The following is a 15,825-nucleotide window of genomic DNA, read 5'->3' on the forward strand; positions in this document are numbered from 1 at the left end:
GTGGCTTTGCCCTATTCTTAAATTTATGACTTCACTTTTCTCCTTACTCAACCTTCACTTTTGAATACAACACAACTATCCCCTGGATATACTGCCGGATACCTACAGACTGAGACAAATATATCAAAAGCAACAGATATAAATTTCTGAAATCATGAGAAGGAGGAATAACAAGGAAGTAATGAGCCTCCACAAAGCCATAATAACAGAACCTGGCAACACAGAATTGCAGAGATTGCCAGAAGAACAAACCAGGAATTTAATAGTAGAAATGATACAAGATTTTAAAAAAATTTAGAGAGAGCTTGAAAGAAATAAAAGATGCAATTATTGAAGTGAAGGCATCAATACAAACTATAAAGAACAGATTAGAGCACATGGAGAATAGAATCTCACTCTTAGAAGATTATCACTCCAAAAATGAATGTATCATATATAATTTCGAAAAAACAATTTGACAGCATGAATTGGACATCAAAGAGATATGGGCCCATATTTAAAGAGCTAACATAAGAATAATAGGCATAGAAAAGGGAATAGAAGGTGAAACCAATGGGATCAAAAATCTTATCAAATGAGTAATATCAGAAAAATTCCCAAACATAGTAAAAGAGGTTGATACACAGGTACAGAAAACTTAACCTACTTCAGACAAGATCAGAGGTTCACCACATCACATAATAGTCAAACTGAACAACATAGAAGCCAAGGAGAGAATAGAAAAGGCAACAAAAACAAAAGACCAAGTGACATTCAGAGGCAGCCCAATTAGAGAAGTTTAGAGAATCACTCTAAACTTCCCAGACCAAGTCACATATTCCAAAATCTGAAAAAAAAAAAAAAACTTTAAGCCCCAAATTTACTACCCAGCAAAACCATATCTCAAATTTGACAGGGAAATAAAAATCTTCCATGAAAAACAGAAACTGAAAAAATTTACATCTTCCAAACCAGCACTAGAGAAAATACTCAAAGAGATTAACTGCAAAGAAGAAATAAAACATGCTAGAACCAGAAAAACAAGAATTTCCATCCAGCAACCAACTAAGCAAAGAAGAACAAACCCTACCTCAAACAGAAGTTAAAACACCTAATGTTAGGATTAAAAATCATATTTCAATAATCATGCTGAACACAAATGGCCTCAATTCCCCAATAAAAAGACATAAGGTATCAAAATGGATTAAGAACCAGAATCCATCTATCTGATGCCTGCAATAAACACACCTTACAAGTAATGATAGTGGGAAATGAAAGTTATAGGTCTGTAGCAAAATAATCCATTCCAATGGAACTCAAAGACAAGCAGGATTAACAACTATGATATCATACAAGTTGGACTTTAAGCCCAAGTTTATGAGAAGAGATAAAGCAGGTCATTTTTTTTTAACAGATAAAAGGAATACTACAGCAAATGAAAGTAATAATAATTATCAACATTTATGCCCCAAACATAGTGCAGCTACTTTCATAAAATATTTTTTGTGATATTAAATCACACATAAATCCCAATAAAATAATACTAGGAGACTTCAACACCTCTCTGACACCAATAGACTGATCTCTTAAAAAAAGGTCACTAAAGATGCCTCAGACCTAAAGAACACCATAAACCAAATGGACCTATTTGACACAGAGAATATTCCACCCAACTACAGCAGAGTTCACATTTTTCTCAGTTGCTCATGGAACCTTCTCCAAAGTAAATCACATCCTGGGCCACACAGTGAGCACTAGCAAATTAAAAAAAATGTGAAATACTTCCCTGTATCTTTTCCTACCATAATGGAATGAAACTAGAAATCAACTGTAAGAAAACCCAAAAAAACACATATACATGTGCATTCTGAACATCACACTGCTGAACAAAGAATGGGTCATAGAAGTAGTAAAGAGTGAAATAAATAAATTCCTAGAAACAAACAAAAATAGAAATATAACATATCAAAACCTCTGGGACACCTTGAAGGTAGGATTATGAGAAAAATTCATAGCATTGAGTGCCTACATAAGAAGAAAAAATTCTCCAAAAAATAACCTAATAAAACACCTCAAAGCCCTTGAAAAACAGGAACAGTCTAACAACAAAGTCAATAGAATACAGGAAATTATTAAAAGCAGAGCAGAAATCAATGAAGCAGAGAACAAAAAATACAGAAATCAACAAAACCAAAAGCTTGTTTCTCAAAAAAAAAAAAAAAAAAAAAAGGGAACAAGATAGATAAACTACTAGGCAACTTAACCAAAAAAAAAATCAACCCAAATTACTAAGATAAGAGATGAAAAGAAGATATCACTACTGACAGTGTAGAAATCCAGAGGATTATCAGAAACTACTTTAAAAACTATACTTCAACAAAATGGAAAATCTGGAAAAAATTGACAATTTTCTAAATAAATATAACCTGAGTAAAGAAGATAAAGAAAATTTAAACCAACCAGTAGCAATCAAAGAGATTGAAGCAGCAATAAAGAGCCTACCATCAAAGAAAAGCCCAAGACCAGATGGTTTCACAAGTGAATTTTATAAAACCTTTATAGAAGCTGGGTGTGGAGGTACATGCTTGTAATTCCCATCCTTGGGGGGGTGGAGACAGGAGGACTGCACAGGTTCGAAGCCAGCCTTGCTGGCTTAAGAGACCCTGTTTCCAAATAAAAAATATAAAATAGGTCTGGGAGTATAGCCTGGAGGTAGGGTTCCATCCCTAGGACCACCAAAATAAATAAATAAATAAATAAATAAATAAATAAATAAATAAAACCTTTATAGAAGAGCTAGTCCCAATATTCCTCAATCTATTTCATGAAATAGAAAGAAACAGGAGTCTCCTATATACATTCTATGAAGTCAAAGTCAAATCAATACCAAAACCAAATAAAGACAGCTCATAGAAATAAAACTACAGGGTTACATCATTGAGTAGCTTAGATGCAAAACTGCTAATGAAAATACTAGCAACACACATTCAAAACCACATCAAGAAAATCATACACCGTGACCAAGTAGAGTTTATCCCAGGGATGCAAGCCTGGTTCAACATATGGAAATCAATCCATGTAATTCACCAGATAAACAAAACAAAAGAAAAAAATCACATGATCATTTCAATAGACACTGAAAAAGCTTTTGACAAAATCCAACACTCATTTATGCTAAAAGCACTAAAGAGAATCAAAATAGGAGGAACATACCTCAACATCATAATGGCAATCTACAATAAGCCCACAGCCAACATTATATTAAATAAGGGAAAACTGAGAAATCCCCCTAAAAACAGGAACAAGACAAGGATGTTCATTATCACCACTTCTTTTCAAATATAGTACTTGAGACTCTAGCCAGAGCAATAGGCAAGAAAAGGAAACCAAAGGAATACATTAGGAAAAGAAGAACTAAAACTTTCACTATTTGCAGATGATGATACTCTACTTAGAAGACCCAACACACTCAACCAAAAAAACTACAGAACTGATCAACAAATTCAGTTAAGTATATGAATACAAAATCGATCTTAAAAAAATCAGAAGCTTTCCTGTATGCCAACCATAAATCCACTGAGAAAGAAACCCAGAAAATACTTCCATTCATGATTTTCCACAAAAATATAAAAGACTTAGGAATAAACTTAACCAAGGAGGTAAAAGACCTCTACAAAGAAAATTATAAAACAGTGAAAAAAGAAATTGAAGGCTGGGCGTGGTGGTGCACGCTTGTAATCCCCGCGCTTGGGAGGTGGAGACAGGAGGATCGCGCAGGTTCGCAGGTTCGAAGCCAACTGTGCTGGCCTAAGAGACCCTGTTTCCAAATTAAAAAGTATAAAAATAGGTCTGGGAGTGTAGCCTGGAGGTAGAAGGGCTTCCTGGAACCCCAGTACCACCAAAAAAACAAAAAGAAAGAAAAAAAAAAGAAATTGAAGAAGACCTTTGAAAATGGAAATATCTTCCATGTTCTTGGAGAGGAAGAATAAATATCACTGTGAAAGGGGTCATAGAGGAAATCCATGTGAAAAAGGAGATCCTATAGAGCAGCAAATAAGGCAACCTAACTGTGGGGATGGGAGGAGGGGAGAAGGAAACTCTTTAAATCACACGATGTACTAATTCATATCATAGTCAACCACTAAGCCAAGCATGACTGGGAGGGATGGAGAGGGATAGGGGTGGGGACTGGGTGGGGGCTGGCTGGGTGATGCATGCATTTATGTCTACAAAAGTTTTTTGCTTCATCATGATGTATAAATACAATGCACCAATAAATATATTTTTTAAAATTGCCATTCTTCCTAAAGTGATCTATAGATTCAATGCAATACCCATTAAATTACCAAGGTCATTCTTCACAGACATAGAAAAATCAGTCCTTAAATTCATTTGGAACAACAAAAAATCCAGAATAGCCAAAATGGTTTTCGGCAACAAAAACCATGCAAGAGGCATCACAATACCTGGCTTTAAAGTATACTACAAAGCCATAGTAATAAAAACAGCATTGTTACTGGCATAAAAACAGATACATAGACCAATAAAGCAGAATAGAAGCCTCAAAACAAGGATGCAAGGCTGGTTCAACATATGAAAATCAATCCATGTAATTCATCATATAAACAGAATCAAAGACAAAAATCACATGATCATTTCAATAGATGCGGAAAAAGCATTTGATAAAATCCAACATCCATTTATGATAAAAAACACTGCAGATAATTGGAATGGGAGGAACATTTCTCAACATCATTAAGGCAACCTAGAATAAGTCCACCGCCAATATCATATTAAATGGGGAAAAGCTTCAAGAATTCCCCCTAAAAACAGGAATGAGACAAGGATGTCCATTATCACCACTTCTCTTCAATATAGTACTAGAGACTCTAGCCAGAGAAATAAGGCAAGAAAAGGAAACCAGAGGAGTACAAATAGGAAAAGAAGAACTCAAACTTTCACTATTTGCAGATGACATGATACTATATTTAGAAAACCCAACAAACTCAACCGAAAGGCTTATAGAACTGACCAACAAATTCTGCAAAATGTCAGGAAACAAAATCAGTGTTAAAAAATCAGAAGCTTTCCTGTACAGCAACCATAAATCCACTGTAAAAGAAATTCAGAAAACACTTCCACTCAGGATCTCCCACAAAAAAATAAAATACTTAGGAATAAACTTAACCAAGGAGGTAAAAGATCTCAACAAAGAAAATTATAAAACAGTGAAAAAAAAAATCAAAGAAGACCTTAGAAGATGGAAAGATCTTCCATGTTCATGGGTAGGCAGAATAAGTATCATTAAAATGGCCATTCTCCCAAAAGTGATCTACAGATTCAATGCAATGCCCATTAAACTACCAAGATCATTCCTCACAGACATAGAAAAATCAGTCCTTAAGTTTATCTGGAATAACAAAAAGCCCAGAATAGCCAAAGTAGTTCTCAGCAACAAAAACGATGCAGGAAGAATCACAATACCTGACTTTAAACTATACTACAAAGCCATTATAATAAAAACAGCATGGTACTGGCACATAGACCAATGGAGTAGAACAGAAGACCCAGAGAAAAGTCTACACACTTTCAGCAAATTGATTTTTGACAAAGGGCCCAAAATACACTGGAAAAAAGATAGCCTGTTCAACAAATAGTGTTGGCAAAACTGTTTAACCATATGTAGAAAATTGGAAATTAATCCCACTTTCTCACCCTGCACAAGAGTCAATTCAAGATCGATCAAAGACTTGGAAATCCAACCAGACCTTGAAGCTCCTTGAAGAGGGCACAGGTCCAACACTGCAATACATAGGCACAGATAAACACTTTCTCAACAAGACTCCAAAGGCACAACAAATTAAAAGGCGAATCAACACATGGGATTGTATAAAACTGAAGAGCTTCTGTTCAGCAAAGGAAACTGTCAAGAACCTCAATCGAGAGTCAACAGAATGGGAAAAGATTTTTGCCACCTACACCCCCGATAGAGGACTAATATCTAGAATATACAGAGAACTCAAGAAACTCAACACAAAGAAAACAAAGCATCCAATAACAAAATGGGCAAGTGAACTAAATAGATACTTCACAAAAGAAGAAATTCAAATGGCCAATAAATGCATGAAAAAATGCTCAACATCATTGGCAATCAGAGAGATGCAAATCAAAACTACCCTGAGATTTCACCTAACTCCAACTAGAATGGCAATCATTCAAAACACAAACAACAAATGCTGGCAAGGATGTGGAGAAGTGGGAACTCTAAAACATTGTTGGTGGGATTGCAAATTAGTGCAATCACTCTGGAAAACAATATGGAGAATCCTCAGAAGAATGGGAACAAATCTACCATTTGATCCAGCAATACCACTTCGGCGTATGTACCCAAAAGAAAAGAAACCAAACTACCAAACTAATGCATGTGTATCTATGTTCATAGCTGCACAATTCACCATAGCCAAACTATGGAACTAGCCAAGATGTCCATCAACAGATGAATAAATTACAAAACTGTGGGATATGTACACTATGGAATTTTACTCAGCCATCAAAAAAACTCAATTACATCATTTTCAGGGAAATGGATGGATCTTGAGGACATTATGCTAAGTGAGAATAATCAGCCATAAAAAATAATAAATCATATGCTTTCCCTAATATGTGAAAGCTAAGGAGAAATGGGTCATAGGAAGAACTCTAGATGAAAAAGGAAATCCTATAGAGGAGCAAGCAAGACAACCTAAATGAGGGGATGTGAGGGGGGAAGAAGGAAATTTTCTGAAACACACAATGTACTTAAATATATCGAAGTTAACCACTAAGCCAAGCAAGGGAAGGAGGGATGGGAAGGGAATGGGGTGGGAATTGGGTAGGGGTTAAATCAGTGATGTGTACATGTATGTATACACAAGTTTTTTTTTTTTTTACCCCAATATGATGTATGAATATAATGCACCAATAAAAAAAATAAAAAAAATAAAAAGATTCAAACTCATCCCTTCAAATAAAAGGAACCCTGATACATTGTTAGTAAGACTGCAAATTGGTACAGCTGCTATAGAGATCAGTATGGAAGTTCCTTAAAAGACCATGAATGAAGCCACCATATGATACAGCCTAATTATTTAATGAGATTCTTAGAAGATAGTATTCTCCACCTTTCAAAATTAATGCTAGGTTGCTTTAGTTGCCCAGAAATCACAACATATTATCTTAATTTTTGCTAACTGATGAAATCCGAAATATCCCTGCTGGTACTTTCTTGGGTAGTAAGAAAATATAATATCCCATTTTGGCCCATTCAGAGGTACACACTCCCCCAGCCACAGTTCTTCCTTTCACTTGCTCCATAATGTAAGAATATTTTCTTTCATGGGTCACACTACCCAAATCATTGAGCCTTCTCTTTTATCTTAGTGGCCAAAAATTGTGACTCAGTTTTGTTTCTGCATTTCAGGGGGTTGAAATGAAGAGATTCCCTAAAGAACCTGCTCTTTACCTGCAGTTTAGAAGTTCAGTTATGGCCCCAGTTAATCTAATCTGACCCAAGTATTTGAGAATGGCTCCTATGCATGTGCCTAACAGAGAACAATGTCTTGATATCTAAGAGGCCAACTGGAGACATGTGTTATAAGCCAAAAATGTATCTTATCAGATTCTAGCATGATTTATCAATTCTTAAAACATTTAAACAGGATATCTGTGGAGGCAAAACAAAGAAATTCCAGGTATCTTACACGTTTCACACTGTTTTCTCATTATTTCATCCGATACTTGGTAATATTTATCATGAGTCAGGCTGAGCTTGTATTATGTTAAGGCGAGAAAGTGAACAGGGCCAAGCAGACACAGTTCCAGCTGTCACAGAGCATTCAGCTATTTGTATAATGTAAGTATTTTTGTATTTAATGTGGGAAAAGAAAGTTATTGTTTTCTATTTGCTTATACTCAGTGAATTTATTTAGTGTTTACTAGAAAATGTTTGCTTGATATTAGGAATATCTATAACCTCAACTGGCCAAAGCACCTCATAGGATAGTTTGAAAAAGAAGGCAGGGTGGATCATTCAGATTCATTTGGGACCTGGCACCAGGTAAGATGAATGGGAAATGAGGAAGGCTGAACACAGGAGAGTGCTGGTAGGAGAGCCTGTTTAGGTTCCAGCCCTCCCTGCCAAACCTATAAATACAAATGGCCAATTAACCAGCATGAAAAGACCACCTACAAGATCTATACCTGGGATCTAACCGGTTGCTCTGCACCTTCCTTCAATTACAGGATCCCTGCCATTTTTATGGGACTTTTAATTGGAGCATCACATTTTTGAATGTGATCATTATGGCCATGTTTGATCTTAGGGTGGGAAAGCATGAACTAAAAAAAAGGGGGGGAAGGGGGGGCCTGCATAAAATTGCTCTGAATTGGGCCCGAGCCTACTGGGGGAAAAGGATAGAAAAGGATTTAGACAACACAGAGATTGTACCCCTGAAAAGTAATGCTGTGAAAATTACTTTCAATTCTGCTCAGGAAATAAAATTAGTTAAGAGTAAGTACCATGGTTTTGACAACACTATTTTAAGGGCATTTTGAGAAAGGGAAGGATGATAAAAGACAGTAAGGACAAACACGTCATTCCCACTTGAATGTAGCAACAGGATATGATTTATAAATGAAAAATAAAATCATCATGATTGTTAGAACTGAATTGCAGCTTATGTAAAAATAATTCGAATCATGAATCAGCTGAGTCACAATGCATGAGTCGCAGGCATACGGAAAGCAATTGCTTTAGATTTTCTGAGTGAGAAGACATCTCATAGAAAACTTGCTTTCTTCTCAGATAATCTGTAAATGCTCTACAATAGAAATATAGAAGCATCTTTTCTCAATTAGGGTTCTTGCTTGATACTCTGTGCTCTGATATTCTGATATTTCAGGAATCTTCTCATTTTATAACCTGTCTTGGGCTATCTCAGTCATTCCTTTGATTTCTAATCCCATGAGAGACATCCTGACCTGTGTGTCTCACATGTACATCAAAGTTAACATGTCCACGGTGTACTCACTGTTTTCACCCCAAATCTAATCTTTTCATCAATATCTAGCAAGTTATCAAGCAAAAAAGGAGAGTTATTTTTTTATCTCATTTTACTTAATATTTAACAACACTCCTAACATAGACTATTACTATTTTTGTAGGTCTCCTTATTTTTACCACCATTGTTTTTGCCCAAGTTCTTTGCTAGTTTCTTACTCTTCAAACTATTTATATACTGTTGTTAATTAAAATGTGTTTCTAAAAAATAGAAAACAAAGTGACTTTCCCCCAAACCAAACCAAAACAAAAAAACCCAATGTAAATATGTGACTCCCACACATACTACTTTTTTTTTTTTTTTTTGGTGGTGGTACTGGGGTTCCTGGAAGCCCTCCTATCTCCGGGCTACACTCCCAGACCTATTTTATTTTTGGAAACAGGGTCTCTTAAACCAGCGCGGCTGGCTTCGAACCACAATCCTCCTGTCTCCGCCTCCCAAGCGTGGGGATTACAAGCGTGCGCCACCATGCCCGGCCACATACTACTTTTTAATATGATCTATTGACTATAACAAAGTTCAGATTCTTTAGCAGGTAATATTGTGACTCTGTTCTTTTTTTTTTTTTTTTTTTTTTTTTTTTGGTGGTACTGGGGTTCCTGGAAACCCTTCTACCTCCAGGCTTCACTCCCAGACCTATTTTATATTTTTTTAAATTTGGAAACAGGGTCTCTTATTAAGCCAGCAAGGCGGCTTCGAAACTGTGAGATCCTCCTGTCTCTGCCTCCCAAGTGCAGGGATTACAAGCGTGCGCCACCACGCCCAGCTGACTCTGTTCCTTTTTAGTCTTGAGTTTTCCCTATGACATGGCCACACTGTTTCTTACATTGCCCAAACACATCTTATCTTTCATTCTTCTGAGATCTGCCTTGCTTTCCTCTGCTTGGAATGCCCTGGGTGCCCTGTCTAAAGAAAATTCCTTATCCTAGATGTCCTCATATGAATAACAGGTGATACCAGAACATGCTTCAGAGGATGGAAGATATGAAATAAAAAAATTATCTGTTCCTGCACAGGCCCTAGCATATCAATGCCTCTATGTGCTTCTGTATGATGGCATTACTTCAGACAGGACCAAGGAATGCAATTCATCTAAGTATTATCAGTACCTTATATATAGTAGGTTCTGAATACTTATTTTTGAATACATATTCAAAACAAACTAAGGTTGACAACAGTGGTTCTCCATTTGGGGTCCACATTGGAATCACATGGGGAATAAAAAAATATGATGCCTAGTCACACACCTAGAGAGGCTGATGATAGGTCTAGTATGCTCTAGGGATCAAGCTTTAAAAAGAATCTACCCCTAGTCATTCTAGTTCATAGTAGAGTTGAGAACCATTGCTCGAGGGCTTTCCCTAGCCAGAAGTTTCTTGAAAAACCTAGTTGATACTCCTTTTCCAGAGAAAAAAAGATTTCCAGGGCTCTACATCTATTCATATTTATCTCTTTCAACAAAGGGATTAAAATGCTAGCTGGTTTGAAGAGAAATAACTCCAAGACCATTAAAAGTCTTATATGCATATTGATGATTCTAGATATAGAACAGCAATTAAAAATAAAACCAGAATCCAATCTATTCAAGCCTTGTTTCAAGTTAATTCTACAAATATCAAAAGCAGAAAATCTGAGTTAGGGGTCAGAAAAGGAAAACATTGCATGCTTTTTTTCAGGCCACTTAGGCTGTATTCACATGGTATAACTCTAAAGCAGTGCATTTATAAGTCACACTTAAGACTCATCTAATTAAAGTCACATAGCTCATAATGCTGGTGTCACTGTTTGCTCTCAACATGGGGCTGAGCTTGATGGCATTACTCTCATCACATATGACATTCAGCAATGGCCAACTCTGACTTCTCAACACTCACCGCCCCGCGGCATGGAGGAGGGAGCAGCAATCTGTACACAAAGGGAGCAGCTGGGATGAAGTTCCGATGACTCACGGACTGAGAATTTCCCTGCCAATTCCCAAAGTGGTTTGTCCATAGTTTGTGGGTTCACTTTGCTTTAGTCTTTTGTTGATGGTGTGGTATCATGTGGCTTTATTTAGTAATAGGAACAGCATGTTGAGAGATCCCCAAAGTTTCCTATATGCACGTTTTCTGGCTTTCTAGTAAAGAAAATAGCTCCCTCTAGTTACCCCACACATTTTAGGCTGAATTTGAGAAACTAAAATGGGAAATGTCTAAATTCATGTTCACTAACCCTAATCAACAGGTCAGGTTAGTAGATTAGTTCCCTATTTCTGCTAAAATTGTGGAAGGAGGAACAGAGACTGATGGTTTTTAAAGTAAATACTAGGTCTTCTGCTTATCACTTCTATCAATTTACCCCAAAGAAACAATGAGTTCTAAGTGGCAAGATATATGACATTCACTGGGCCCCAACATTCCAGTTTGTCAGTTAACGCGTACTAAGGAAACTCTGGATCTTCAGAAGGAGACAGAAAAGTCTACCCTAAAAAATAGGAATAATATCAAAGGCTTTTTAAATATTAAGACAGTCTTAAAAGATGACATAGAAGCCAGAGGATGGCTCCATTCACACCGAGGATGTAACCACTCTGGGAAGATGGACTAATGGAACCACTGGTGCTGCCATGGTCAGCCAGGACACAAGGGGCAGTGAGCCTCAGAGAAAGATTTATAACATGAAGGATGCTTCAGAGCACTGTGCATATGCAGCTGACAAAACCTCCTACCTTTCTGGAAGAACTCCTCCAGTTTGTCCTTGAAAGGCTGGAGATACTCCTTTGGGGACTCCTTGCACACCACCATCATCTGTTTCTCACTTGCTGTAAAAAGAAGTTCAGAATTAGACTTACTCAAGAACATATTTGCTGAGCTCCTGCTATGGGCTAGGTGCTGGGCTTTGCACTTGGGCATTAGTCATATAGATTCCTTGTCAAACACTGTCTACCCAATCTCTGGGGCAGGAGGGGGAGAATAATTAGTTTATTCTATACCTCCCTTTAGAAACAGGGAAATTTATCACCTTCAGTGTTCCTTGTAGAGACCCAGAAAACTTCTGACCGGGTGCAGATAAAGCATTTTGGTTCTTGGTCCCTCCAAAATAAAAAGAGGCAAAACTATTTGAGGTATAGTTACAGGATATTAAGAGCCCTGGTCCTGTCCAGATTCATACTCCAAAAATAGATTAAAAAAGATTTTCTAGGAATTTCAAGTCATCCAAGTTGCCATACTACAGCCTTAGATTTTCACTATAAGGAAATCATACTACCTCATTCAAAAATTAGAGAGAACGTATTCCAAATGCTGGAAGAATTTACAAACACAAAGTCAAGGCGCTTTGGAAGAAAGCTGGAGAGGAGAGCTTTATACATATTGGGAAAGTCTTAACCAATACTTTGATGTTTTAGATATAGCATCTCAGAACCTTTGTTATGCCCAGTGCAACACACATGTAAAGACTGATGCACATAAAATTCAAAAGAGACCATTCAAATGTAGGAATCCTGCTTTATTTTCTGAGTCAAGTTAAGAATAACCTGCATTCTCAGAGATACCCAGGGATTCATCCTGTGAATGATGCTAGGTCACAGGATTTAAATTCTACAGAGATTCTTACTAATAGTTTATTTATTTATTTTTATGTGGAACATATTAAAAGTGGCACACATTCAGATTGTATTTGGTGCCCTCTCCCCGCCACACTTCCCCTTCCCCACTTTCTAACAATGAGTGTCCAGGTTAACCAGGGTATAATCATACTTTTACACATATTCAGATGTAGCTCCTCCACTGATCAACCTCAGCTTTCTTTGTCTCCTATCCTTCCATTTCAGCTTTTCTGAGGTTTCCCTTCCATTATTTGGAGTCCCTCTGGTATTCCTAATACTCCCTAGTTTGGGCATATTAGAGAAAACATATGCCCCTTCTCTTTTTGTGCCTGGCTGATCTCACTTTACATAATGTTCTCCAGATCTTTCCATCTTCTTGCGAATGACATGATTTTCTTCTTCTTTATAGCTGAGTAGAATTCCACTGTGTGTATTTCCCATAATTTTGCAATCTATTCATATGTTGATGTAGACCTAGGTTGGTTCCATGTTTTGGCTATTACAAATTGTGCTGCTATGAACATAGGTATGCATATGTTACTATACTTGTCTGACTTCAACCCCTTTGGACAAATACCCAGGAGTGGTATAGCTGGATCATATGGTAGATCTATTCCCAGTTTTCTAAGGAATCTCCACACTAATCTAATATTTATTTATTTATTTATTTATTGTGGTATGGGATTCCTGGAAGCCCTTCTACCTCTGGGCTACACTCCCAGGCCTATTTTTATATTTTTATTTGGAAACAGGGTCTCTTAAGCCAGTGAGGCTAGCTTCGAACCTCCGCCTCCCAAACACAGGGATTACAAGCATGCACCACCATGCCTGGCTCCACACTAATCTTGATAGCAGCTGATCTAGTTGCACTCCCACCAACAGTGTAAAAGAGTTCCTCTTTCCCCACATCCTGGTCAGCATTTGTTATTTGATTTCTTTATGCTTGCCACTCTGATTGGGGTTAGATGGAATCTCAGTGTAGAAGATGTAAAATACCTCTACAATGAAAATTATGAAACATTAAAGAGAGAAATTGAAGAAGGCCTTGGAAGATGGAAAGATCTTCCATGTTCATGGATAGGCAGAATAAATATTGTCAAAATGGCCACACTTCCAAAAGTGATCTACTGATTCAATGCAATACCCATTAAATTACTAAGATAATTCCTCACAGACATAGAAAAATCAGTCCTTAAATTTATTTGGAACAACAAAAAAACCAGAATATCCAAAGTAGTTCTCAGCAACAAAAAACAAAAATCACAATACCTGATTTTAAACTATACAACAAAGCCATTGTAATAAAAACAGCATGATACTGGCACAAAAACCAGATACTTAGACCAATGGAGCAGAATATAAGACTCAGAAACAAATCCATATACTTACAGCCAATTGATTTTTGACAAATGGACTAAAAACATATACTGGAAGAAAGATAGTCTGTTCAACAAATGGTGTTGGCAAAACTGGTTAAACATATGCAGAAAAATGGAAATAAATCCCACTTTCTCACCCTGCACAAAAGTCAATGTAAGATGGATCAAAGACTTGGAAATTAGACCAGAGACCTTGAGGCTCTTTGAAGAGAGCATAGGTCCAATACTGCAACACATAGGCACAGATAAAAACTTTTTCAACAAGATCCCACAGGCACAAGAAACTAAAAGGCAAATCAATACGTGAGATTGCATGAAACTCAAGAGCTTAGCAAAGGAAACTGTCAAGAACCTCAATTGAGAGCCAAAAGAATGGGAAAAGATTTTTGCCACCTACTGCTCCAATAGAGGGCTAGTATCTAGAATATACAGAGAACTCAAGAAACTCAACATTAAGAAAACAATCCAATAAAAATGGGCAAGTGAACTAAGGAGTCAGTTCGTGAAAGAAGAAATTCAAATCGCCCCTAAATGCATGAAAAAATGCTCAACATCATTGGCAATCAGAGAGATGCAAATCAAAACTACCCTGGGATTTCACCTAACTCTAACTAGCATGGCAATCATTCAGAACACAAGCAGCAACAAATGCTGGCGAGGATGTGAAGTGGGAACTCTAAAACAGTGTTGGTAGGATTGAAAATTAGTGTACCACTTTGGAAAACAGTATGGAGGATTCTCAGAAGAATGGGAACAAACTTACCATTTGACCCAGCAATTCCACTTCTGGGTATCTACCCCAAAGAAAGGAAACCAAACTACCAAACTAATGTATGCATATCTATGTTCATAGTTGCACAATTCACCATTGCCAAAGTATGGAACCAGCCAAGGTGTCCATCAACAGATGAATGGATTACAAAACTGTGGGATATGTACACAGTGGAATTTTACTCAGCCATAAAAAAAAAATACCATTGTGGTATTTTCAGGGAAATGGATGGATCTTGAGGACATTATGCTAAGTGAGATTAGTCAGTCACAAAAAGTAAGAAATCGGATAAGGAGAAATGGGTAACAGGAGGAACTCTAGATAAAGAAGGAGATTCTATAGAGGAGCAAATAAGGCAACCTAACTGAGGGGATGGTAGGAGGAAGAAGGAAACTCTGTAAAGCACATGATGCACTTAAACAAACATATCAAAGTCAATCACTAAGTGAAGCACGGGAAGGAGGGATGGGGAGGAAATGGGGTGAAGATTGGGTAAGGGCTAATTGGGTCATGTATGCACGTATGTCTATACAAGTCTTTTATCCCATTAAGATGTATGACTACAATGGACCAATAAAAAAGTTTTTAAAGATGGGCAAATGAACTGAATAGATACTTCACAAAAGAAGAGATACAAATGGCCAATAGATACATGAAGACAATCAATATCATTAGCCATCAGGGAGATGGCAATCAAATTTTACTAATAGTTTTTAATAGTTTTTTTTTCTATATTATCTGCCATTAGCTTTGATGACAATCATTCCACTGTTGCCTAGCAATCCCTGTCCATAGGGATGCAAAAATTGATTCTTTTTTTTAAATGATGTACCTAAATGAAAAATACAAATTTCATCATGGGACAGATGGGAAGCAAATGCCTTTCAAATTAGCCAATACATCATTTTTAAATATTTGTTTTCTCATTGTTACCTTTACTTTTAAGGTTATTTGTCTTCTCTATGATAATTATTTATAATTTCTCTATTACCAGATTTCTCTTTATTTCTT

The 15,825-nt window shown here is 36.8% G+C and overlaps 1 protein-coding gene across 5 annotated transcripts in view; it reads right to left on the reverse strand.

Annotated features, from left to right (window-relative positions):
- The window catches only part of FMN1 (formin 1), a gene marked incomplete at both ends in the record, with an annotated part of 444,359 nt that overhangs the window by 95,458 nt on the left and 333,076 nt on the right, over window positions 1-15,825 (reverse strand). For all 5 annotated transcript variants that reach the window (XM_080708275.1, XM_080708277.1, XM_080708276.1 and 2 more), the window contains one exon: window positions 11,785-11,877. In XM_080708275.1, the coding sequence (XP_080564401.1) occupies window positions 11,785-11,877 (93 nt within the window). The remainder of the gene's footprint in view (window positions 1-11,784; window positions 11,878-15,825) is intronic.

Source organism: Muscardinus avellanarius, assembly GCF_963383645.1.
Source record: "Muscardinus avellanarius genome assembly, chromosome: 12".
In the NCBI taxonomy this organism is placed as follows: Eukaryota; Metazoa; Chordata; class Mammalia; order Rodentia; family Gliridae; genus Muscardinus; species Muscardinus avellanarius.